The 23,625-nt window shown below is 42.3% G+C and overlaps 1 protein-coding gene across 3 annotated transcripts in view; it reads left to right on the top strand.

The window, feature by feature from the left end:
• The window catches only part of ROCK1 (Rho associated coiled-coil containing protein kinase 1), a 96,343-nt gene extending 78,793 nt beyond the window's left edge, over window positions 1-17,550 (top strand). The window contains exons 28-33 of one of the 3 annotated variants that reach the window (XM_009565146.2): window positions 1,361-1,431; window positions 6,917-7,005; window positions 8,446-8,524; window positions 8,643-8,904; window positions 10,128-10,335; window positions 16,027-17,550. In XM_009565146.2, coding sequence (XP_009563441.2) covers window positions 1,361-1,431; window positions 6,917-7,005; window positions 8,446-8,524; window positions 8,643-8,904; window positions 10,128-10,335; window positions 16,027-16,030 — 713 coding nt within the window. In that variant the 3' untranslated portion in view covers window positions 16,031-17,550. The other 2 variants (XM_054057532.1, XR_008448399.1) reach the window with 2 other exon arrangements.
• The last annotated feature ends 6,075 nt before the right edge of the window (window positions 17,551-23,625 follow it).

A 23,625-nucleotide genomic window follows, 5' to 3' on the forward strand; every position in this document is an offset into this window, starting at 1 on the left:
GAGTTCTGCAAACATGCTATGGTCCCCCAGTATTTTGAAGTTATTCTGTGCTAAGAAATTATCCTATATTTTCAAGTGTAGTTCACTTCTAAATATTGTACTCGGCAAGGCTAATGTGGGAGTGGAGGTTATGCAGAATTTTAATGCCTTATAGGAGGCCAGGCCGACAGTCAGGTTGTAATTTTACATAACAAGGTGGATGGACATTATGTTTCATATACTTGGATGTATTTTCAGAGCTTGCTGGGCTACACCTCACAGAGAGTTATCCCTGAAGGATAAAAAGGACCAGTAGCTCCTTCCTAACATAAATATTTGCAGTGAACTTTTCAGCAAATTTAATCTTAATGTTTTCGAAGTTTTCAGTGCTGCCAGTTAAGTTTATTTTAAAGAATGCACACATCAGCTATCGGCTCTATTTTTGTACTCTGACACTTGTTTTACACATCACATTTTTACAATAATTTTTTAAAAATATACAACATTTTCCGCCATTGTGAAATGAATTTGTAATTATGGAGTGAAATTTTGATTACTTCATTCTCACATTTACAAAATGGTGAGACTTTACCATGTAATTTCTGATTAATGGAGTCATGATGGCTTCTCACTGCTATTACCTGGCTTCAGCGTCAGTCAGCTGGAGGCATTGTTCGAATCTCTGATTCAAATTGGGCACGCTACTGATTTTCTTGTGATGCTTCTTTGTATCATTGTTAAACTATGCAGTAGTTTTGTGCTAGGAAAATATGCTATTACACTACTCTTTGAAAACTGTCCGCTGAAAACGTGAATAAAACACTTGTTTCTTATTCTTTATATCTAGTTGATTCTTCCTGCATTCCTTATTTATTTATCTCCTATTCTTATCTTCTGTGAGTAATGGGACACCCGTGTAGCTTTGCTTGCTCTTTTGTGCACTCCTTTTTTTTGGTTTCCCTTGGAAAATGTGGATCTAGTTTGTTTTACTTGCTGCATCTTCCTGCTGAGTATTTTTGTTTATCTCAAAAACCTCTTAATCATTCTCCTTTTAAGCTGTAACACATTTTCAAAGCGAAGTTTTTTCTGCTTGGCTCTTTGCAAACTACATACAGTGTTAGATGTTGGCATCAAGGAACACAGCTTCACTTTATTTTGCAGTAACTGTATCATCAAGTGGTAGCTTGTGATGAAGCATGAATTAAATGCTTATATCTTCATTTTATTTAGCTGTGCTTTTTATTCTGCTTTGCTGAATAAGCAGTTGCCTATTACTGCATGTAGTACATCTTCCTTTCTAGTAACAGTTTGCTTTCGTGCTCTTCTGGTTTAGTATTATAAATATCTGAAATTATTTAATATGCATTTTTTTTTAAACCAGAGTCAAGACTTGAAGGTTGGCTTTCTGTACCAAACAAAGGAAATATAAAGCGGCATGGCTGGAAGAAACAGGTACAAATGGTTTTTTTTTCTTCCTCAGCTCCTTTGGGAAGGTTTTTAGGCGTATTGTAAATTGATTTTGTAGCTCATATTTAAGACACAAATGAAATAATTAGAGTAATTTAGTACAGATACATTACTTTATTGAAGAGAAGAAAACCCATAAGAAAATTCAGTATGAAATCTGTAGTAATAACATCATACAAATTTACAACAGATGGATTAGGAAATGCTTTACAATTGGCATTTTAGATCCATTAGAAATCCCCTTTCACCTTTGACTAGGTGCCTTTATAATCTTGTTACAGAAAAGAAAGCTCTTTCTGCAACTTGACAGCAGAGAACAGGGAGTACGATGCATGTTCTGAAGGCCAGGGCTTAATATACATGATTCTCAAGGACATTTCGGTCTCCCTTGCTTTTAAAATGGTCGGTTGCTCTTCAAAAAAAATGGTTTATTCTCAGAAACTGGACCTCTGTGCTGGAATTCCCACCCTAAACAAAGCAGAATTGTTTTGCCTCTGCAGAGGTTGTGATCTGGTTCCTTGAAACTCCAAATGTTCAAATTGAGATGCCTAGAAGCTTAGAACCAGTCTCTGATTATGCTTGCTGGCTTTCCAGTTCTCCTCTTTGAAGACCTTTCAGTGTAACAGATTGCAAAACTGAGCATGGTCACTAGAATTCTGTAAGGTTTGCAAGGGAGTTGTACAAAATAGTTTTATTTCCTTACATCTTCCTTACCTATATTGCAAGACAAGAATTGGAAATTACTCAGTTTGTTCATGACACTTTCAACATAACTTTCTGATTCCTGCTGAAGGATCCTTCTCAGATGCTCCTGTTTATGTTCACAGTCTGTAACTGTTAAAAGTGGTTCCTACAAAAAAGGAAAAGGATATAATTCCTTTCAAAGAAGCACTGAAGTGTTTGTCTTGGGCCTTTAGGTGCTGAACTCCTTCTCTGAAGTATTCTGATTTCCATTTGGCTAATACGACCTCTTTATACAATCAAAGTGTTTTGAGTTCCAAACTTGCTTATTTTTAGATCAATATCAGACTTTCTTGGTGATGTGTCTGTAAATTAAGACCAACAGCTATTGTAGCTTGCAGAGAGCGAATGTTAAGCTCTGCCCTATCCCAGCTAGTGGCTGCTTAGAGACCTTCAGGTGAGAGACAGTACAAACAAGTGCCATATTGGAAATGCTTGCTTACCACAGTTCAGAAACTGGGTTTGCCACAGATACCTCAAATGTTTTTCAGCTGGTTTCTGGTCTCTTCACATTTCACTTTGTCTCCGTATATTGTGATTTTGAGCACCGCAGCTGGCAACAAGAGAGCCACGCGACCGCTAGCCCAAGTGGGCAACAGTGTTCACTCACACCTCCATTTTCTGAGTCCTATGGGAAGGAGAATTGAAGGAAACAAAGGCAGAACTCTTGGATCGAGATAAAGACAGGGAGGGTTTATTCACCAGTTACCATCACAGGCAAACCAAACTCAACTTGAGGAGTCAAAATCAATCTAATGTATTAGCAATCAAATCAGAACAAGACACTAAGGAACACCACCCAGTCCCCAAAAGAACACCTTTCCCCAACCCCTCCCTTCTTCATGGGCTTGACTTTTACTCCCAATATCCTCCAATTCCACCCCTCCAGCAGCACAGGGAGGATGGGGATTGAGGGTTTTGGTCAATTCATATCACATTGTCTCTGGCACTCCTTCCACGTGAAGGATAGACTCCTCACTCTCTTGCCCTGCTCCAGTGTGGGGTCACTCCCATGGGAGACAGTGCTCCACAAACTTCTCAGATGTGAGTTCTTCCTGCAGGCTGCAGTTCTCCATAGCCTCCTCCAGCATGGATTTCCATGGGGTCCCAGCCTCCTTTGGATGCCTCTGCCTGCTCCAGTGTGGGGTCCTCCATGGGCTGCAGGTGGACATGCACCAGGACTCCTCATGCACTGCCAGGGGACAGCCTCCTCAGCCATAATTTCCTCCATGGGCTGCAGGGGAATCACTTCTTGGGCATCTTGAGCACCTCCCCTGCCTCCTTCTCCACTGACCCTAGTGTTCTCTGCTGTGTCATCTTCCCTGTATCTGCTATCTGCATAGTTGTTTCTCACATCTGGTGTCTGCAGGGCTGTTTCTCGCACATATCTCTCTCTCTCTCTCTCTCTCTCTCTGCTAGAGCGACCTGAGCGATCCAATGAGCCCTGGCAGCCCAACCACAGGCAAGTGCGGAAGGGCAGTCCCTCTCTCCACTGTTGCTACCGCCCTCACCACTTTTTCCCCGCTTCTGAAATATGCTATCATCGCTCATTGGCTTGGCTTTGGCCAGAGAGGGATCTGCCCCAGAGCCAGATTCCAGCAGCCTCCAGCAGCCTCCAACCGAAGCTGCCCCAGTAGCCATCCTGCTACCAAAATCCTTGCCAAGCAAACCAAACAGATCAAATTAGCAGAACTGCAGGAAATCTACAGGGCATATTTGGTGCCATATGTGCTCTTCAGGTGTCTCATGAAACATCTATTTGTAAATCTATCCCACTGTTTGATAGCTAAGGCTGCTTGACTCTTGTTCTAGAATTGATTCTCCATGTTGCTCTCAGACTTTTGGCAGTATCGATGAATTGAAGTGACTGTGCCTAGGCCCAAGTCATGTAGCTTATTCTGCTCTGGATGATCTAAAATACTGCATCATTTTCCTGTAAGAATACCTCCAGCAGCCTTTTGTGGTTGTCCTCCAGAAATGCAGATTATTCATGCATCTTTTGATGGTAAAAATTTTAAACTTCTGATAAAGTTTGTAGTAGTGAAAGACTCTACTTGATCTTCTTTAGGCTTGCCCAGTACAGGCATACTTAGTTTCCTTAAGATATTTTAGGCAGTTACTCCATTCTTACTCTCCTGGTTTGAATAATAGTTCTTGTACTTTGAAGGAATTTAAGCTACAGATAGATGTCTCTGTCATAAAATGAGTCACGCTGATAAGATTCCTAAAACGAGCTGAGGTTTAAACCAGTGAGACAGAGAAGTGAGGTAGACCACGATGACTTACGTTAGTATTATGTTGGCTGAACTCTGCTGCAGTTGAAACACGCTGTTTTGCACTCAGTCTCCTCAGGTGTTCCAAATTTGCCTCCGCTTTCAGTTTTTGGGGTAGGGGGAGGTATACAGCCTCAACTAGACACGTGCCAGGATTAATTTGAATTAAAGGGAAAGCAAAATTGCATTAGCAGTGCAGTTGTGTTGGTCCTTGAGTTGTTATAACTTGAGCTGCTGAGTTTCTGACTGGGATGTCAGTAGCACTGATGTTTTTTGCCCCATGCCCTCCCCGGTCTTTTAGCTGAAGTTAAAAAAGGAGTAAGTGTGGAAAACTTACTTGAGAAGAAACAGTTGACTTATACCTCAACCTAACACTAATGTGGGTTAGCCATATTCTTGTCTGGAACTTCATTTCATACCAAGTAGAGATGATAAAAATATCCTTTAGAAACCAGTGTAGAACAGAACTGTTGTCAAAAGTGGGGGGGTTTTGTATCTTCACAACAGGATATTGAGGCTCTTGTCCACAACTTTTCGTTTGTGAGATTAAATTGTTCTTTCACCAAGATTTGTGGACATTGTGATAACTGAATTCCATTGCAGACAGAATTTGCATTTTTGATAGTAGTCATCTTGAGGCCCTTGTCTATGAAAGGCAGGGTTGAGGACTTCAAAGACAAAGAAGACATTAGCCTTCTGTTAAAGTAGACCAAAGGAATTTTCTTTGGTGGGGAAAAATCACAAGAGGTTCACACGATTACAGCTTGGTACCTATTTAAGTCGATCAGGCTTTCTATTAAAGAATCCTGACTGAGGGGCTGAAAGCTCTTTTAGTCAGGGGGAAAAACTCCCTTTGTGACTTTTTTAGGTGCATTTCAGTAATTGAGAGGTACATCTGTTGCATGCAGCTTGCGTAACACATTTTTAAAACACTATTCTATAAATTTATTAAGGTAACTTTCCTGTTTGGGTTTCAACATCAGACTTGATCCTGTGTAATGAGGAAGGTTGACCTCCTCTTTTACAGAGCAAACACCATTTACTTGAATTGTCCATATCTGCGTTGTGCAGAAACCCCTTCAGTTACGCACCAGCTGTTGGAATTGAAGTGTATTCACTCTCTTGCTTTATTCTCTTTTCCCCTGCTTCTGGGTCATATTATACCTGAATCTGTAGTTCAATATAGACAGAGCAGTCAGTCTGCCTCTTTTTAAACCTCTTTAATATCTCATGCCTTTTAATACATTTTTTCTAAAACATTTGAAGCTGCAGGAGGGAGGGACTGCCACACCTGTCTCTCAGTTTATCCTGACAGACAGTTTTAGCAAACACGTCGGGTCTCCCAGTGAAGAGCAACTGGTGGTGAATTCTAGTCTTGAACTCACTGGGAAGTGCTTCCGTTTGAGGTGTCTGATCTTAACTGGCCTGTGGGTTACACAACTTTTTTTTTTTCTGAGCAGCTTGCTTTCTTTTTCCTCTCATACAAACAAACATTCATGATTCTGTGTGACTGTGAGCAGCACTGGAAGGGTGTCCAGGTTGAGGACAACATCCTTGGGCTTTTTGGGGCGGGCCCAGGGGTGGACACAGCAGGCATCCTCAGCATTTGGGAACTGTCTTGGAAATGGGGCCTGCAGCCCAGTCGTGCCCTAAAACTCAGAGTGTCATCCCAGTAGGTCTTGCTTATTCCCCAGAATCTCATTCATTCTGGAGTATTCCACTTTTTTTCAGTGGCATGAGATAGGTATAATGTATTAATATACATATTTTGAGCGAGAACTTTTAAAACACGGAGGAACAAGCCTAATCAATACACGACCAAATGTTTCTGTTCTTTAACATCTTTACCACTCTGGCAAAAAATGTGTGGTTTGAGCTTTAAAGTGACACGTAGCAGAAGAATGTCCGTTTCTTTTCTCCTCTTCTGCAAACATTTCCTTGACTGTCTCACTGTAGTCCTATATGTGGAATGTATACGAGACTTCTGTTTCTGCTGATTCATTTTGGCTGTTTATTTACCAGTCCCTTAAATTGAAAGTGTAGGAAGTAGCTGGAGCTGTGAGGCTCTCCTTAGCCTACCAGCAGTTTGGTGTGCCAGTGAGTCCTGCGGGTCCCTAGAGCTGGAGAAGTTGCTTACAACTTTCTGACTCACTCCAGATGTTTCTCAAAGATACAATATTTTCATAGTAACACCCCAGTAGCAAGTGAAATTTGTGACTTTGTGTACAGATAGACTTCCACAATAATCGCAAGCATTTTAGGGTGCTTCAGTGACAATGCAGAGCCACTGCAGCTGCTGGTAGTATAGCTGCCTGCTTGACCATTTAAATATCCCCAAATATTAGCTTAAAAAACTTAATTTATTCAGGCTTTTTATGTGCATATGGGAGTACAGGAGCATAAATGTTGCTTTTTTAAATGCAGTTTTAACATGGCTTTACCCTTTCTTTCCCCAGTATGTTGTGGTGAGCAGTAAAAAGATACTGTTCTACAATGATGAAAAGGACAAGGACCAGTCTAATCCATCCATGGTACTAGATATAGAGTAAGTAAAGTTACTGTTAGTTTTGGGTACAAATTGGCAAAGGACCATTGTGTGTGAGATAACTGATATCAAATCTAGAAGCTCAGAATCAAAATTCCATAAATAGTATTTAATTCTTGATACTAGTTGGAAAACATCTGTTTGTATTTCAGGGCGCTATTAACAGAAGATTCTACTTTTTCTTTGTCTTAAAGTTGCTAAAAATTGGAGAAAAAGTTAAATACGCAATAGTGTGGCACTGTCTGCCATCACTGGTCTGACTTTACAGAAGCAAAGAGCCTCATCTCATTATGACAAAGAAGGGTCAGAGACAGTGGAACCTACTTAATATGCTGTCTCTTTTCATGATTCAGTGTAGTGACTGGTTTTTCCAGTTGCTTCAAAGCTGCTTTCTAAAGCCAGGCAAGATAGTTGTGAGATACATGGGGAACTGTCTGTCTGATTTTAGGTCTCATCCCCTTGCTTCACACCTTTTTCTTGCTGTCTGAAAAAGGATGGGTGTTGATCAAGCCCACAGCATTTCTAACTTTTCCAGATGGTTTCTGTTTAGAGTGACAAAATAAATTGATTGTGATCCCTTTACATTGGTTATACACAAGGAAAACTGTGTCAGATATCACTGCAGCCCATCACTGATACATGACTGTGATGTTTGAACAGCTGATTGACATTACTGGACCTTATAGAGTAGTAATTGAAAAAAAAAGGTTTTAAAATTCCTGACTAGGTCTATCAGCGATTGACAAATACAGTGGTCTGGAAGGAATCTCATACTCAGGAAGTGCTTAAGCTGCCGATTGCTCGTAACCAGGAAAAGAGTTATTTTCTCTTTGAGCAGTTTCTTATTCTCTTTTCATAAACATCTTTTACAGCAACTGTTGAAAACAGGATGTCAGCGGAATAGATGGCCTTATAGTCTTGACCCACTATAAGATGATGTTTGTTTCAATTTTAATAGCATTCTTAACAGCTGCTGTCCCACATTGTCTTTTGTGATGTTCTGGCATTGATAATTTATCAACTTGTAGCATGATTTAATGAAAAAATTAGTGAGTAGTACTATACTTCATTTGCCTACTTCCATCCAGGGTTTTTAGTCAGCTTTTTTACTGATAGTCAGTGTTCTGAGGAAGAATTTTAAAGCCTTTTCCCCAGGTAAATTTGCCATGATGGATTTGAACGCGTTGAAATATCACCCTCTTTCCATGGAATGAAATGTTTCAGTTTTATGGTGTTAGAAAAGATCTATATGGGTTATGAGTTAATTTGTGTCATATTGCAGCCTTGAAGTATATCAATATTGCAGCCTTGAAGTATATCATGTTGCTTGTGTAAACAAGGTTTATAAGAACTTCCAAGCACTTTGATAACTGTTTTAAAAACATTTAAAAACATACATAGCCTTTTAGCATTTTCTCATTCATGTTTCTTCTAATCTAGTAAGCTGTTCCATGTCCGGCCTGTAACTCAAGGAGATGTATATAGAGCTGAAACTGAAGAAATTCCTAAAATATTCCAGGTAAAAAGAAGTGTATTCTCATTTCTATTGAACTCTCTTGAAAAAGTGTGGCGACTTCTTTGGAAAGTATATCAAATATGTAGTGCTTCAACAGTAACACCACAGTATTCTTTTCCAGATTCTCTATGCTAATGAGGGGGAATGCAGGAAGGATTTGGAGGTAGAACCAGTACAGCCAACAGAGAAGACAAATTTTCTAAATCATAAAGGCCACGAATTTATTCCAACGTTATACCACTTCCCAGCCAACTGTGAGGCCTGTGCCAAACCTCTTTGGCATGTCTTTAAACCCCCTGCTGCCCTAGAATGTCGAAGATGCCACGTGAAGTGCCATAGAGACCACTTGGATAAAAAGGAGGAATTAATTGCACCGTGCAAAGGTACTCGTGGCATTTTGTTTTCTGTGCTCTCTACATGTTTAGCCAGACCTGCTAAACTATTGAAGGCAGATAAAAGCACTCTAGTTTAAAAGTTTTCTACTCTTCTGTAAAAGTTGGTATTAAAATAACAGGCTGTTAGCACTGCTTGTGAGCAGGCAGCTGCCGCCAGCCTCTGCAGGGGAGGCCTTTGGTGCTATACTGCAGTGGCTCTGCTGAGGGCCCTGACAGCACAAGGGGCCCTAGAGTTTTGTACCCAAGTACTGGGCAGCCTCATGGTTCCCAGATATCAGGGACCCAAAACTGAATACTGTGTTCAGTTTCAGGCCCCTCGCTATAAGAAAGACATTGAGGTCTCGGGGTGTGTCCAGAGAAGAGCAACGAAGCTGGTGAAAGGGCTGGAGAACAAATCTTATGAGGAGCGGCTGAAGGAACTGGCGTTGTTTAGCCTGAAGAAGAGGAGGCTGAGGGGAGACCTTATTGCTCTCTACAACCACCTAAAAGGAGGTTGTAGAGAGGTGGGTGTTGGTCTCTTCTCCCAGTGATAGGTAGTAGGGCAAGAGGGAATGGCCTTAAGAAGTGTCAGGGGAAATTTAGATTGGACACTAGAAAAAATTTCTTCACAGAACGGGTTGTCAGGCACTGTCAGAGGCTGCCCAGGGAGGTGATTGAGTCACTGTCCCTGGAGGTGTTTAAAAGGCAGGTAGATGAGGTGCCTGGAGATATGATTTAGTAGTGGACAGGCACGGTTGGAGTTGATGATCTCAAAGATCTTTTCCAACCTAATGATTGCATGATTTCTCTTATACATGGCCCACATTATGGGGACAATGCTAACGTCCCCAAGCTGTGCTAAGACCTTGAAGAGTTTTTTCAGCCACCTTATGGATTGGAGTAAAAGTTTTCTCTCTGTGGTCCCATGGAGTAGCTGCAGGATAGCACCGCCACAGCTTTCCAGCATATTAAGACTCTAATCAGTGTAAATTTTGTCATTTCTTAAATGTTAGAGTCAAGAATCTCAATGCAGAGCAACAATATCGAAAAAAACTATATCGTAATTTCCTCTGCTGTTTGTTGTCTTCCAAAAATATATGAACAATTCCAATACAAGTATGTCTGGAGATGCCGTTGTTCTTTCCAGTGGCACATCTGGTACTTTTTACCTCTTATTTTGATAACAAGTCATAGTTTTCACTGAATCATCTTCCTCCTTTTACTCCTCACAGTGAGTTACGATGTAACTTCAGCAAGAGATATGTTGTTATTGGCATCCTGTCAAGATGAACAGAAGAAGTGGGTGACTCATTTAGTAAAGAAGATCCCTAAGACACCACCATCTACTTTTGTTCGTGCTTCTCCTAGAACTATGTCAACAAGATCCTCAGCAAATCAGTCGTTCCGAAAAGCTGTTAAAAATACTTCTGGAAAAACGAGGTGAGAAACTACAGAAGCTGTGGATCTTTTTACTGAAAAAAAATCTCTGTTTACAACTGTTATTTTACATGAAATTGTGAAATAATTTATGACTGTTGAACTGCTGATGTAAATCTTTGCTCAGATCCTGAGGGAAGGAATAGACGGAATTCTCCTGCTGTTGTGGTAAATCTGTCGGTTCTTTGGATTTGGGAAGGTACTGTAGAGGTGGCAGTGCCTGGCCTGCCAGTGGGTGTGAGGGAGCTGGCTGCATTTTTTCCTGTTGTAAGGCAAAGCTGAGTACAGTTTCTCAGTCTGCTGTTTATGCCATTTCTTTTGGTGTGAGGCAGCTTCAGTATTAAATCCATTCTTTCTCCCTACTTGCTTATTTCCTGTCTCCTCCTGTCCCAGCAGTTATTTTTGTAAGCTGTTTATGACCTTGTGCATTAGCCAGGGCAAGATTTAAAATACACTTTATTAATGCTAGGTTACTGTAAGCTGATTTTTAACCTGTATTAGCTTCCTCGTAGAGTACGTGCATTCCTTTCCCCCAAAATAACCAACGGGGTCGACAGTATGAAGTGGAAACTGGTGTCTCAGTAGGGAAAAAGTCCTCCCAGCTTGACAGTGCTACCAAAATGAATGTCCTGCAAACGTTTTTTGCATGAAGTGCAATAAAATCTAACTTCTGCATGTAAAGAGACACTGGGCATGTCATGAAATAACCTCCTGCAAGGGGACAGTAGGGAAAAAATCTGAAAGATACAAAGGGTGCTGATTTAGATGTGCCTATAGTTAACACTAAAACGTGAGTGATCAAAGTTTGGAGATACAAAAATCCAGTGAAGACCCTCAAGTTAAATTTCATCTGAGAAAATCACTGCAGGCCTCAAATGCAAAGTTGTCAGTATAAAGCACAGTGATGTTGCACACAGTATGGCAATACAACAGCATGAGGAGAAGGACATAAAAAGAGATCTGTGACCAGCAGTTAAGAGTGCAGTGTGTAGCTGTGTGGAGTATTTGCGGGAGGAGCCATACTCACAAACACCAAATGACGTCTTGGTTTGTCACTTACTGTTCAAATGGCAGGAACATAACCAAGTCATGATGAGATTTAACATTTTTAAACACTGGCATCTAAGCAAGCTGAAGTTGTGAAACACAGCAACGCTTCTGATTTGTGGGGAGATTTCCTGGGAAGCAGTAGGTTTTCCTTACGATTTTCCCTGTAAAAATACATTGAAAACACAGGTGAGTGCAGTGGAAAAGCACGCAGAGATAAACATGAGTTAAGAAGAACGACTGCCCACTAAATAGTAGCATCCTCAATATTGTACTAAATAAAGGCAAATGGATAATTGCTATTTTCAGGGTGTTCAGTCATGTTTGTTACGTACTTGGGCAGTGCGGACTTGTACAGAATCTTGAACTGTTTGTCTTGTCTACAAAATGTCCCTTTCTCCCACCTTCCAAAAGCTTTATAGCTTAGTGGTGTTTCCAAACTTACTTTTTCCTTCAGTCCTCAATTTTCCAAGATTTACTGAAAAATGTTAGACCACTCCATAGGCTTTAGCCAGATCTTGTAAGACTTTTAGATATAAATTACACCTGCTGAATTTAAAACATGCATCACTAATAGCTATTGTTTAACATCACCTTTATTTATAATAGGACCATTGAAGATGTACTCCTGTTCTGTTGAGAAAAAAACAAAGTGCTTTTATGATGATACTTTTTTATATGATACATTTATTCAAATAACGATCAGGATTCTAAAAACGAGTTACTAAAGGCAGACCTTTAAAACACGCAGATAAAAGAGAGCAGAAGTTCTTAGAACTGGTTAAAGAGCTCTGTTACAGATTAGTAAGATTTTTCAGTGAGTCTTGGACCACCTAGGACTGAAAAAAAACAGATCATGTTGATACTTGAAAGGATTAGATGGAATGGTTTTGATACTGAATGGCCACCCCACCATACATTCTGGGGTAAGAACAACCCAGTACTGATAAGGTAAAATTAATATGGTTTTAAAAGAGTTTCTAAAATGTGGCACTGAAATAATGCCAGGCAACGTTGCTCACCGAAAAAGAGGTCAAATTAACTGAGAATCTTTTGAGGAGATAGAATTCTTGGGCAATAAGAAAACCCCAAACCAACCAACCAGCCAGTGGGGTTGGAAATAATTATTTTTATGCCCCATTTACACGTATATTTAAGCTCTATTCATTGGAATAATCTAAAACAACACTTGGAAGATCATAGTCCTGATTGTACCTTTTAGAAATCATCCTCTGCTATTGAGTTATTGACAGATTCTTCTCTTTCCCCCCCGCCAAACCTTATCTGTGGTAGAGTTCAGTTTGTAAAGACAGTGCCTCCTTCTTCATTCCATGTCTTTTCCAAAAGACTGTTTGAGCTGCATTCCAAGAATGCTCTCCTGTCCAGTGTCCTTGCAAAGTCCTCTGGTAGCTGGGATAACCAGATTTTTTTAAGTTCTGTCACAGTGTTTGTTTCCAGTTTTGGGGAGGGAATTTGCATGTGCACGCACACCAGGAACTAAAAAAAGGAGAGGAAGGTTAAAAACCTACTGTGGGCAAACCAACTCTGGTGTTCAGATGTCTCAGAGCTGTTGGCTGTTCTAAAGTTTGGGGTTTTAGGGTTTATTTTAGCACAACCATGTGATTTCTTAGATTTTTCATGTCAAAATCTTATCTTTTTTTCCCAGGCGTTCTTGAGCTAATTGGAAAAGCAGAGAGGCTTTCATCCATACTCTTACGGGAGCAAATCCATTTTCTTAAATCAATTCAATGATTCTTTTTCACTCTGTCTTGATAGAAATGCTGTTTTGATGATAGACTTGATGATCTTAGAGGGCTTTTGCAACCTTTATGATTCTGTGATTCTACAAAGAACAAGTTTGCAGCTGATCTCCTGTAGATGAATAGATTTACAAATCTGAACATTTACAGCAGCTCTTTAAGGAATGGGTCTGTTTGGGGAGATCAGAGACTGACAATTCCTGTTACTAATCCTGTTGGCATTTGTCATGTGAGTGTTAGAGGATCAGAGAAATATGCAAGTAGTGAATGGGAACTTCTTTTAAAAAATAAGAAACACCATCTTTAAGCTCTTGTTTTAAGATCACAGAGATACGAGCCCAGTAACTCACCAGCACCAGAAGGAGGAGAGTTGCATGTTCCTGCACTTTATCTTGTGTCAGCTCATGCTTCACAGATTACCACAGAAAACTGATCTATTTTCTAGCAGAGAATTAATCCAGGAATGTTTTCACTAACGAAAATCCAAAAAGCCCAAAGCATAACAGTAAAAAAACCCTCCACCCTAATCCACAGAAGAAAAGCATGTGGTTTTCTCTTGAGTTAGGAAGTTGCAGTGCTTCATGGAAGAGTCCCGAAAGCACCAGATCTGTTTCAAGGATGGCAGGAGGATGGGGGAAGATGGTTTTCTTGTGCTAGTGAAGTGTCAGGTCAAATTGGCTGTTTAGAATACTGCAGCTTCACCTTCTCTCCTAGCATACGGCCTCTGTTCACACCTTTCTCCATCTTCTTGGGAAGAAATAAAGCTCTTAAGTTTTCTGGCAATTGAGAAGTTAATACGTGTGTGGTATCTTATCTCTTTAACTTCTGAATTTTTGTAACAGACTGTGGTGGGAATCAAACAGTTAACGTTTATATTACTCTTCTAGACTGAGCCCAAACCCACCAGTGAGTTTGATGACATAATTGATATTTGATCTTAGAAATCTTGCTTCTTAATGATGTTTAATACTCACATAGCTTCTTAAAATGTGCAATTAATTTACAGCAAACTCTGTTTTAATGCTGTGCACTGTAGGCAGTGGCTATGGAGAAAGCATATTGGGCATAAGCAGTTTAGAAATGCAAAGGAGTTGCCCAGCAAGAGCACTAGGTATGTGTTTGATGCTTGCCTTTCACGCTGCCGGAAAACATGTGCAGGAGGCAGGTGGGGAGCCCCTGCACCTCGCTGATGCTTGACGAGCTGCTCGGGCTGCTTCATGGCACGCTGTTCCCCAACAGACAACTGCCACTGGGTTGACTGGAACGTAGAGCGGTTGTGTGGCACCTGCAGAGCAATTGCAAGCAAACAGTGAAGACACTGAGTTGCACTGAGTGAATAAGCGTTATAAAAGAAGGTCAGATAGGAACCTTCTCTTTTAAGCTGTTCTACTGTGAGTGTTCTTGCAACTTTCCCAGACAAATGTGATGTTGGCCGTGTCTATGAACTGGACAATCCCTGCTGTGATGCAGTATAGCCAATCTGCTCTGATATCACTGCATATTCCATCTTGTATGTTTAGAAGAAGAAACATTTGGATTTATTTTAGGAAAATTCACTTCTGATGTACCAGATGTTTAAATTCAGATTATGAAATAAATTTACAATGGATCTTTTATACTGAACACTTAACTGTGATGGCACAGTAGCTGAGCTAACCTAACAGCCTGCTGCTGCTTAAAGGGGAGGATTTTCCCCTCTGTCTTCTTTCCCTGCTTTTCTGCCATTGGATCCTGGGTAAGTGTTTGAAATGATCCATTTTGGAGCCTTCCGTGGAGATCCACAGTTCAGTTTCCTGACTATCAAAAAAATGTAGACTTCTTTTGCCTCGCTAGTGAGTAGAATCAGCCTGCTGAGAAGTGTGGTGCCAGAGGTGAGGACAGGTAGGAGTGAACATGCTCCCCTGGGGTCAGGAAGGTGAAAAGTGGAGGAGCAGCGGGCCCTTTTCCTGTCAGGAGGCAGCGAGTTGTTAGATCAGCTTAACTCAAGCACCTTGAGTGCTCATCCCAACCTCTTTACCTTGATATGGCAGTAAGAGAAGCAGTGAGGAGTTTTACGGGATGTACGTGTTCAGCTTTTACGGAGTATCTGAAAATTGTTTTGTCAGGCAGTTTGGCAGAATGTGATCTCGGTGGTGGAGTCCTACCACGTAAGCAGCTGTTAACTGTTTTGTCAAATGGGTCGACACTTTATGCCTGAAGATGTTTCATAACGTTTTGTATATGGTCTGATCCACCTTTCTTTGCAGTTGGCAGGCAGCACTGCGTTGGTTTCATGGGGAGAAGAATCAGCCCCATTAAAAGGAGCTTCACTTACAAGTTCATCTTAAGTTCTATTCATTTGAATAACTTATCCCTAGTAAATACGAGTCAGACCTTCATTATGAACTTTCTAGCATTTGCAGCACTGCTTCTGGACATGAAATGTCATTGTGTATAGCATGCTGATTTATACGCTTTGGGCTTGGGCACATGATCTAGTTAATACATTTTTACAAACCCAAACAACCAAAACTCCTATGCATCAGATGAGCTCTGGCAATCGCATGTGCCTACTCTTAGCCCTGTAGAGCTGCTTCTTGTCCTGTGAGTGAGAGGGCCTCACCTTGCATTTGCCATGAATGCACCCAAGATTGTTTACTTTTAATGGCTTACTGTAAAGCTGCAGTAATGTTATTGTCTGTCTGATGTCTGTGTTCCTTTAGTGTTTGAAATCAAGAACAGTTTGGAAGATCATGTAGGTAAGATTGTACTGTTGTACCATGGCAATTGAAAAAATACTGTGTTAACATAAAGCATTTTCTTCACCGAGGCGCTCGGCAAACACGCACCAGTGTTACGAAGCTAATTTTTATATTTGTTATTAATTGTCTGTTTTCTTTTGTTCCAGCTAACCACACGTGCAGTGCTTAATGGAATCTCATGGGATGCGGTCTGAGAAACAGGGCTTTTTTTAACCACACAAAGCAGTGCAGACGGGCTGTTGTTCCTTTCAACATAACTATCACAGGCTTCAGGGTTAAGATTGCTATTACTGTCTCCTCCTTGCTTTGGCACAAAAGCACGCTGAGGGTGTTTAATTGCGGGTTTGCCTAAAGGTAGATTAGATTAATTATTACTATGTAATGCAAGTTAAAGCAAATAAAGCTTAGCTAGGTGTATAAAAAAAAGGTGCTGCCTTTTGGATTTTAAAAAAAAAAAGCCTGTCAATCATAATGAAATGCAGCCAACTTTCTTTGTACCAGTGAAAGAAAAGGACTGTTTACCCTGTGAAAGGGATATTTATGTCAAGATGAGCATGCGAAACGGCATAGAGGAGGAAGGTTTCTCAATGAGAAGGACTGCAATTGCTTTCAAGACTCAAAGTTGTGCTCTTGAAGACTGCAGAACTCGCTTAAAAATGAAGCCTTATCACTTGAACTTCAGTGCCTTCACTGCAGAGTTCCTAACAGCCTTAATGCTAACCACCCACCACGGAATGGATCAAAGTGTTAAACATTTTGCATTATGCTTTACAAAATACTGATTCAGCAGGTTTGTAAAGGAGGGAAAACAAGTAATTGCCTTTAATCTATGCATTTTTGCCAAGCCATACTGAATTATTTTACTATTAGAGGCATTAGAAACTAACAGTAAACAGAGCCACCATGTTCGGAAGCATATTGGGGTACATCGTTTATGTAACTGTATAATGTATTGCCTTACAATTTTAAGTGATAACATACATTAAGTTAACAAACATTTAAGAAATATATGCACTGTTTGAAATGTAAATTATTCTTAGAACACTTTTAATGGGTTTTACAGTGTCCTTTTAGTGCCTTAATTTGAGATAATTGTATTATTGCCATGTCAATAAATGTAGAAATCTAAAACTAAACAAAGGAAACCTCTAAAAAACTATTCCATATCAGTGGTTGTTGCTGAATATTAATTGGTTGAAGTATTGTAGATTTTAGATGCATTTTCTAAATTAAGTACAATCTTTGAATGAGAATTCCTCTTACAAAGAAAGACTGAGTTGGCCTTATCAGTCTAGGGATGTGTAGGCAATGCAACCAACCAGACAAAGCAAGCACATAACACAAAAGCTCTGGGTAATTCAGGAATTTCAGTAAATGCCATCAGGCTCTTGCTTTGTAGCAGGAATGCATTCATGGTATGGGCAGTATGGTTTTATTTTATTTTATTTCTTAACCAAATACCTCCTCAGTAATTTATAATGGCTTTGCAGTTGTGTATTAAATAAGAAGCACTGGAAAACGGATTCGTCCTTAGGACGATTTGCATGTTTCAAGTGGTATTGAAAGCCGCACTGATGGATATGTAATAATAAACATATCTGTTATTAATATGGTAATGACTCTGTGCTCATTTAATGAGAAATAAAGTAATTTATGGAAAGACCCTTTTGAAAACGACTGGCATGGTGTTTTCTCCCGCCGGCAGTTTGTACATCTTTGTAACCATTTAGAGGTTGCAGTGGCTTCCAGTACAAGGCGCGTTTGCACCAAAACACCTTGGGGCCTCCAAAATGTCATTTTACTGTTCTACATGAATAAGTACAGATTCTATTGAATACCTTTTTCATTCCCTTATTGAATGTACTGGCCTAATTTCTATGTATTGTTCAGCCATCATCCTGAGCTTGCCTTCTGACAGCTTCATCCTTCCTGGTGCAGCTTTGGAGACGCAGAAATCCCCTGTATTTAAGGGGAGGAAACCCTGAACTGCAGGGTAAGGTTTGTTGTAGGGATTGTTGAGTTTGGGTTGGTTTTTCTGAACAGCCTGTGCATCTCACGAAGCTGTCCATAAATCTGCCTGGCTGATCCGCCAAGGCCTGTACGACAATGGGGTAAGTAAGGACAAACTGCATGCGAATGACTGTCTGTCCTTTGGAGGTCACAGAGCTGGGAAAAGTAGATAAATACAAGGAGGTGATGTAATTTCAGAAAGTTCCTCCGTGTTGAGCTCGTTCTATCGGAAATGTCAGCAATGTCCAGATGGCCAAGTCACAGTGGCTGTAAGCTCGCAAATCAATACAAGGAATAGCTACAACCTCCTTTAATCTCCTATTACATACCCAGAGGGGAAATAGTACAGTGAGATGATTAAATGTATCTTACTTCAATACAGACATTGTACTAGTAAATTCAGAGCAATAGAAAAGACTCATGGTCAGGACATTCTCCAGACCCAGATTAGGTTTGGGATTGCTTTTCTGCTTTCCTTTATGTGTAATTGGCTACTCTGCAGGTTCAGAAACCTGTTCACTTGAATTAAAATTCCCCCTTCATTAAAATAAGTCCTATCTTGTAGTTTTGTGTTTTATGAATCCTAAAATGAGCGTAAAAACTGCTGTGAATAGATAATGACTAGTGGGGAGAGGGAAGGATGGTGGAAAAATGGGTTTGCTCTATGGATTGGCATACGCTATCATTTCCAGAGCTTTTCAGCGATGCTGAAATTCTGCCATTCTTTAAATGCTGACTTTGCTTGGGAAGGAAGCAGCAGACATAAAGAAGTGTAAAATTGCACCAGCTTGTGTGTCTGGGATAAATTGTAACTAAAATGCTGTAATAATAAAGTCTAGACATGCAAATTACAGTTTGTGTGTCCTGATACACTGATGTTGGCACTTGTTTACAGTAAGCAAGGTGCCTGCCCCCAGGAATAGCTACAATTTGCATAAGAAATTCAGGCAAGAGTTTCTGCTGTTAAGTAATGCCTGCGACTTCAACTGCAAACAGACATTTCAGGGACAAAAATAATTGTTACTGAATTTATAGCAAGCATCAGCTTCACCATCGGGAAAAAAACATCAGTATGCTCCCGTGTTCACTACAGATCTGCTTTTTCCAGCTCTGCTTTTTCCAGCTCTTTCTGCCTTATTTTGCCCAGATTTTACCTCTGCCACTAATGATTTTTGGTTTTGCCTATGCTCATCTAACAAAGTGCCAGGAAGTCATCAGGAGATGCCAGTTCTTCACAGCTCACCCATTCCCATAAATCAAGGTGCCTTCGTTTGTGTGGGTGAAGCTGTACTTTTATGCACTGCTGGAGAAATCGAGGTCTAGATTCTTACATGATCCTTTTTTTGTTGATGTGCCTGTACCTTTTTTCCACTTTCCATTGCTGTATAAGGTTGAAACTTCACCAGTGTCGGTGGAATGCCAAAATTTGCTCTTTGTCATTCACTCTTCAAGCCTCCCCTGCTGAAGGAAACAGGAAAAAAAAAATATAAGAGTATCTACCTGTAGCCAGCAGCCTGGGTAATAAGGAAAGGATGCGGCTTCTCCCACAACCAGGATTTACCAGCAGCCACAGAGGCTACTGTAGCTGGAAGCAAGTTAGGAATCATGAAGTGAGAAGAGAGACAGCAGGTGCTGGGCTGCCGTCTGAGCTGGTGAACTCTACTGGAATGGTTTTCTGTATTAGCAACAACATAAAAAATGCAAATAGAGTTCTGTTCTTTTTCCTTCCCCCAGACGTACAACCGTAGCGACACAGAACACAAAAAGTTTGAAAACTGCTGAAATGGAACTGATAGCACTGAAATGGGGGATACTATGTATGTCACTTAAACATGGAATCCCAGAATCATTAAGTTTGGAAAAGACTTCTAAGATCATCCAGTCCAACCACGAGCCCAACACCACTGTGCCTACTACACCTTGTCCCAAAAAGCCACGTCTACACACTTTTTGAATGCCTCCAGGGATGGAGACTCCACCACTTCCCTGGGCCACGTCTTCCAGTGCTTCACCACTCTTTAAATAAGGAAATTTTTCCTAATATCCAATCTAAACCTCTCTGGTCAACTTGAGGCCATTTCCTCTTGTCCTATGCCTTGTTACTTGGGAGAAGAGACCAACGCCCACCTCGCTACCACCTCCTTTCAGGCAGTGGTAGAGGGCGATTAGGTCTCCTGGACTGCTACGTTTTTCTTCACCCTGACACTGCATGTTCTATATTGTCTATTAGCAGTCATCATACCTCATTGACACTTGCATATCTCAGTTTGTAGCTGCTGTGATATAGAGATCAAACATAGCAGTGGCTTTCAATTTCACGCTGCAAGTGTCCGGGCCACAACCCTGGCCCCTGTCAGCTCCAGGAGCTGCTACTGCACAGGGCAGCCATGGTGATCTCCAGGGATCACTCGTCCCTGGAGATAGCGCACACCGGTTTTGTTCAAGCACTTTGTTTCTGTTCCTCATTTCCTGGGTGCTCATTTGGAAGCAGTCAAGGTTTGCTGTGTGGGGAAGTGGGATGCCTACCTTTAACAGAAAAAACAACTTTTCTTTAAATGTATAAAGCACTGTTAACATATCAGGACACTGGAAAACCAGACCTAAAGCACATAAAACCAGGATCATAGAATAATTTGGATTGGAAGGGACCTTAAAGATCATCTGGTTCCAACCCCCCTGCCACAGCAGTTATCTCTAAGACTGGAGTTAATAATGTGGTTTGACCCACCTGTGCTGTGAACACAAGCTCATTAGAATGTTTAAAGCCTAAAGATAGAAAGGTTCCAAAGACCATTATGTTCTCCACAGAAAATAAAATGTGCGTTAATAAAGATCAATTTACCGGATCACTCCTCTTCCTCTTTAAAGAAACACGAGATCTAAATGCACTATTTTAATTCCTGAGACTGATTATTAAAAACCAAGACTACATTCTCTATTCTGTTGCAGACATCACAAACGTGCCTTAAACACCCCTTGCAGATGGGCTTGTCTTGCTTCCCCACACCTTCTGCTCTATTGCAGACCCTGCTTGTACCGTATGCAGGTGCAGCGACCCCACGTGCTCCTCACAGCTGAGCCACGGGGGGAGTCAGAGAGTAAATGCCTTTTGTAAACGGATTTGGACATGCTCTGACCCACCTTCCAGCACTAATGAATCCTGCCAGCCCGCAGGCAGCACTGTGCTAACGATCCCAGCTTTGGGTTCCAAGCCGGCTTACAGCCAGCACGCTCAGCATGGAAAGCTGCTGTGCTCAGGTGGCGCAGCGAAAGGCCAGAGACACACAGTTGGGGCAGGTAGCTCTGTCCCTGTGTCCCCACAACCTAGTCCAAGGTTCCCTCAGGGCTTGTCCTCACTAAGAAAAAAGATTAATTTACTATTATTCAACCAATCTTCTACAGTTTTCATGTCTCCAAGGTAATCTGTACTTCATGTTTATACACCGATTAGCACTCTGCCTCTCTGCTCACACAGCCTGCGTGAGATTCAAGGAAAACAGGATCTACTGATCTCCTCCTTAAGGAAGGAGGCACAAAGCTACTATAGCAGGAAGAAGCCTCCACGATCTGGGAGGAAAGAAGAGGGAAGCAGCAGTTCTTCACCTTGCAGAGGTCCGGAAGAGTTTTCCTGCAGACACAAACCCTGATTCTTCCCTTTCAGCGCAGCACCCTCTAGTGCCTTTGCCAGAACCCGGACGCAAACAGTCTGCAATTGCCCAAGCCCCGGTCAGGAAGGATGAGGAAATTTATGCCGTGTAGCTTCAGCCTGCACAGCATGCTCATGGAGGAGGGACGGACCAACGGCCTCTGTACAGGTCACTGCTGGTACCGAGAAGAGAGGACGAGACTGGAGATATCTTGCACTCGGACTCAAGGGCAGTGAGCTGGGATCTCCCCTCCCTTGAAGAAATGGTCTGCAGGATCTTACCCACATTAAAGCTTTTCTAGAAAGCTCCTTTAAGCGTGTCAAAGAAACAAAAGATTCACCACGCTTGCTGGTAAACCTTAACAATGCTTAAATTACCTTACTAATTGGAAACTCCATCTTCCTATACTTATTCAAGATCCAGCTTTACTTTGCCATAGCACCCCTTGGAGCTTCCCTGTGAAAAGTAATCCTTGTTCCCCAAAATTTCCTTTTCACATCTAGGAGCCTACACTGGACAATAAAATCAATTTTCGTTCTTCTCTGTGACAAGCTGAAAAGACTGACATTTCTAAGCCTTCCATCTTTTTCATGTTTAAGGCCTGCCTTAGTTTCTCTCAATTTTAGTATCTTTAAAACCATTTTTTGTTGTCCTGAGGGCTTCTGGCCATTGCTGCCACCACAACCATCCCTCAGTGTTCCTTATCTGTTACCATCTCTGAGTCTTAAAATGATTGCTGGTAGATTAGCCATCCCCTTTGCCCTTTAATCATAGAATGGTTTGGAAGGGATCTTAAAAGATCACCTGGTTCCAACCCCGCTGCAATGGGCAGGGGCACATTTCACTGGATTAGGTTGCAAAGTCCCATCCTACCTGGCCTTGAACACCTCCAGGGATGGGGCAACCACAACTTCTTTGGGCAACCTGTGCCAGTGCCTCACCACCCTCACGAGAAAAAACTTATTCCTAATACCTAATATAAATGTCCCCTCTTTCTGCTTAAAACCATTCACCCTTGTCCTATCCCTGCACTCCCTGACAGAGTCCCTCCCCAGCTTTCCTGTACCCCCCTTTAGGTACTGGAAGGTCGCCATAAGGTCTCCCTGGAGCCTTCTCTTCTCCAGGCTGAACGACCCCAACTCTCTCAGCCTGTCCTCATATGGGAGATGCTCCAATCCTTGGATTATCTCTGTGGCCTCCTCCAGACCCATTCCAACAGCTCCATGTCCTTCCTGTGCTGATTTAAGTTCCTCTGTTAACAATTTTCTCTCTTACTCCACGTTTTTCCTATAACCCACACATCTTTCACCCTCAACCTCCTTTTCCTTTTGCTTCCTCCCATCACGGCTTCTGGATAAACCACCGGATCACCTGCGAGGCCAGCCCGGCTCCTCAGTACCTCATAGAAATTGTTCGGTTGGAAAAGACCTTTGGATTATCAATTCCAACCACACGCATCCACTACTCAATCTTAACTGCCTACCTTTTAACCACCCCCAGGGATGGGGACCCCACCGCCCCCCTGGGCAGCTGTGCCAGCGCCCCACAGCCCTTTGCGCGAAGCAATTCCCTCTGATCCCATTCCGACCCCCTCACCCCGTCCCCGGGGAGGAGAGCCCCGCCCTTCCCCGGCCCCGCGCGCCACCAACCGTCACCGCCCCCCACCCCTGACCCCATCACTCCCCGCCTCCTCGCCCCGCCCTTTTCCTGGGCGCGCGCGCGCCCTCCCTCGCCACCGCCCCGTCTTTCCCTGTGTGCGCGCGCTCTCCTCCCCCCTCCCTCCTCGCCCCGCCTTTCTGTGGGCGCGCGTACGTCCTCCCTCAGAGCCCCGCCCGCCGCGTGTGCGCGTGCGCCCCCCCCCGCGCCCCGCCCTTTCCCTGGGGCCGCGCGCGTCGTCCCTCACTACCGCCCCCTCCCCCCCTCCCACGCTGGTCCCGACTCCCTTCATTCCCCTCACGGCCCGCCCTTCTTTCCCTGGGTGCGCGTGCCCCCCACCCCGCCCTTCTGCGCGGACGCGAGCGCCCCGCCCCTCGCCCCGCCTCCCCACCCCGCCTTTCCCTGGGTGCGCGAGCGCCCCGCCCCCCTGAG

The sequence above is a fragment of the Cuculus canorus genome, chromosome 2 (assembly GCF_017976375.1).
Source record: "Cuculus canorus isolate bCucCan1 chromosome 2, bCucCan1.pri, whole genome shotgun sequence".
Lineage (NCBI taxonomy): Eukaryota > Metazoa > Chordata > Aves > Cuculiformes > Cuculidae > Cuculus > Cuculus canorus.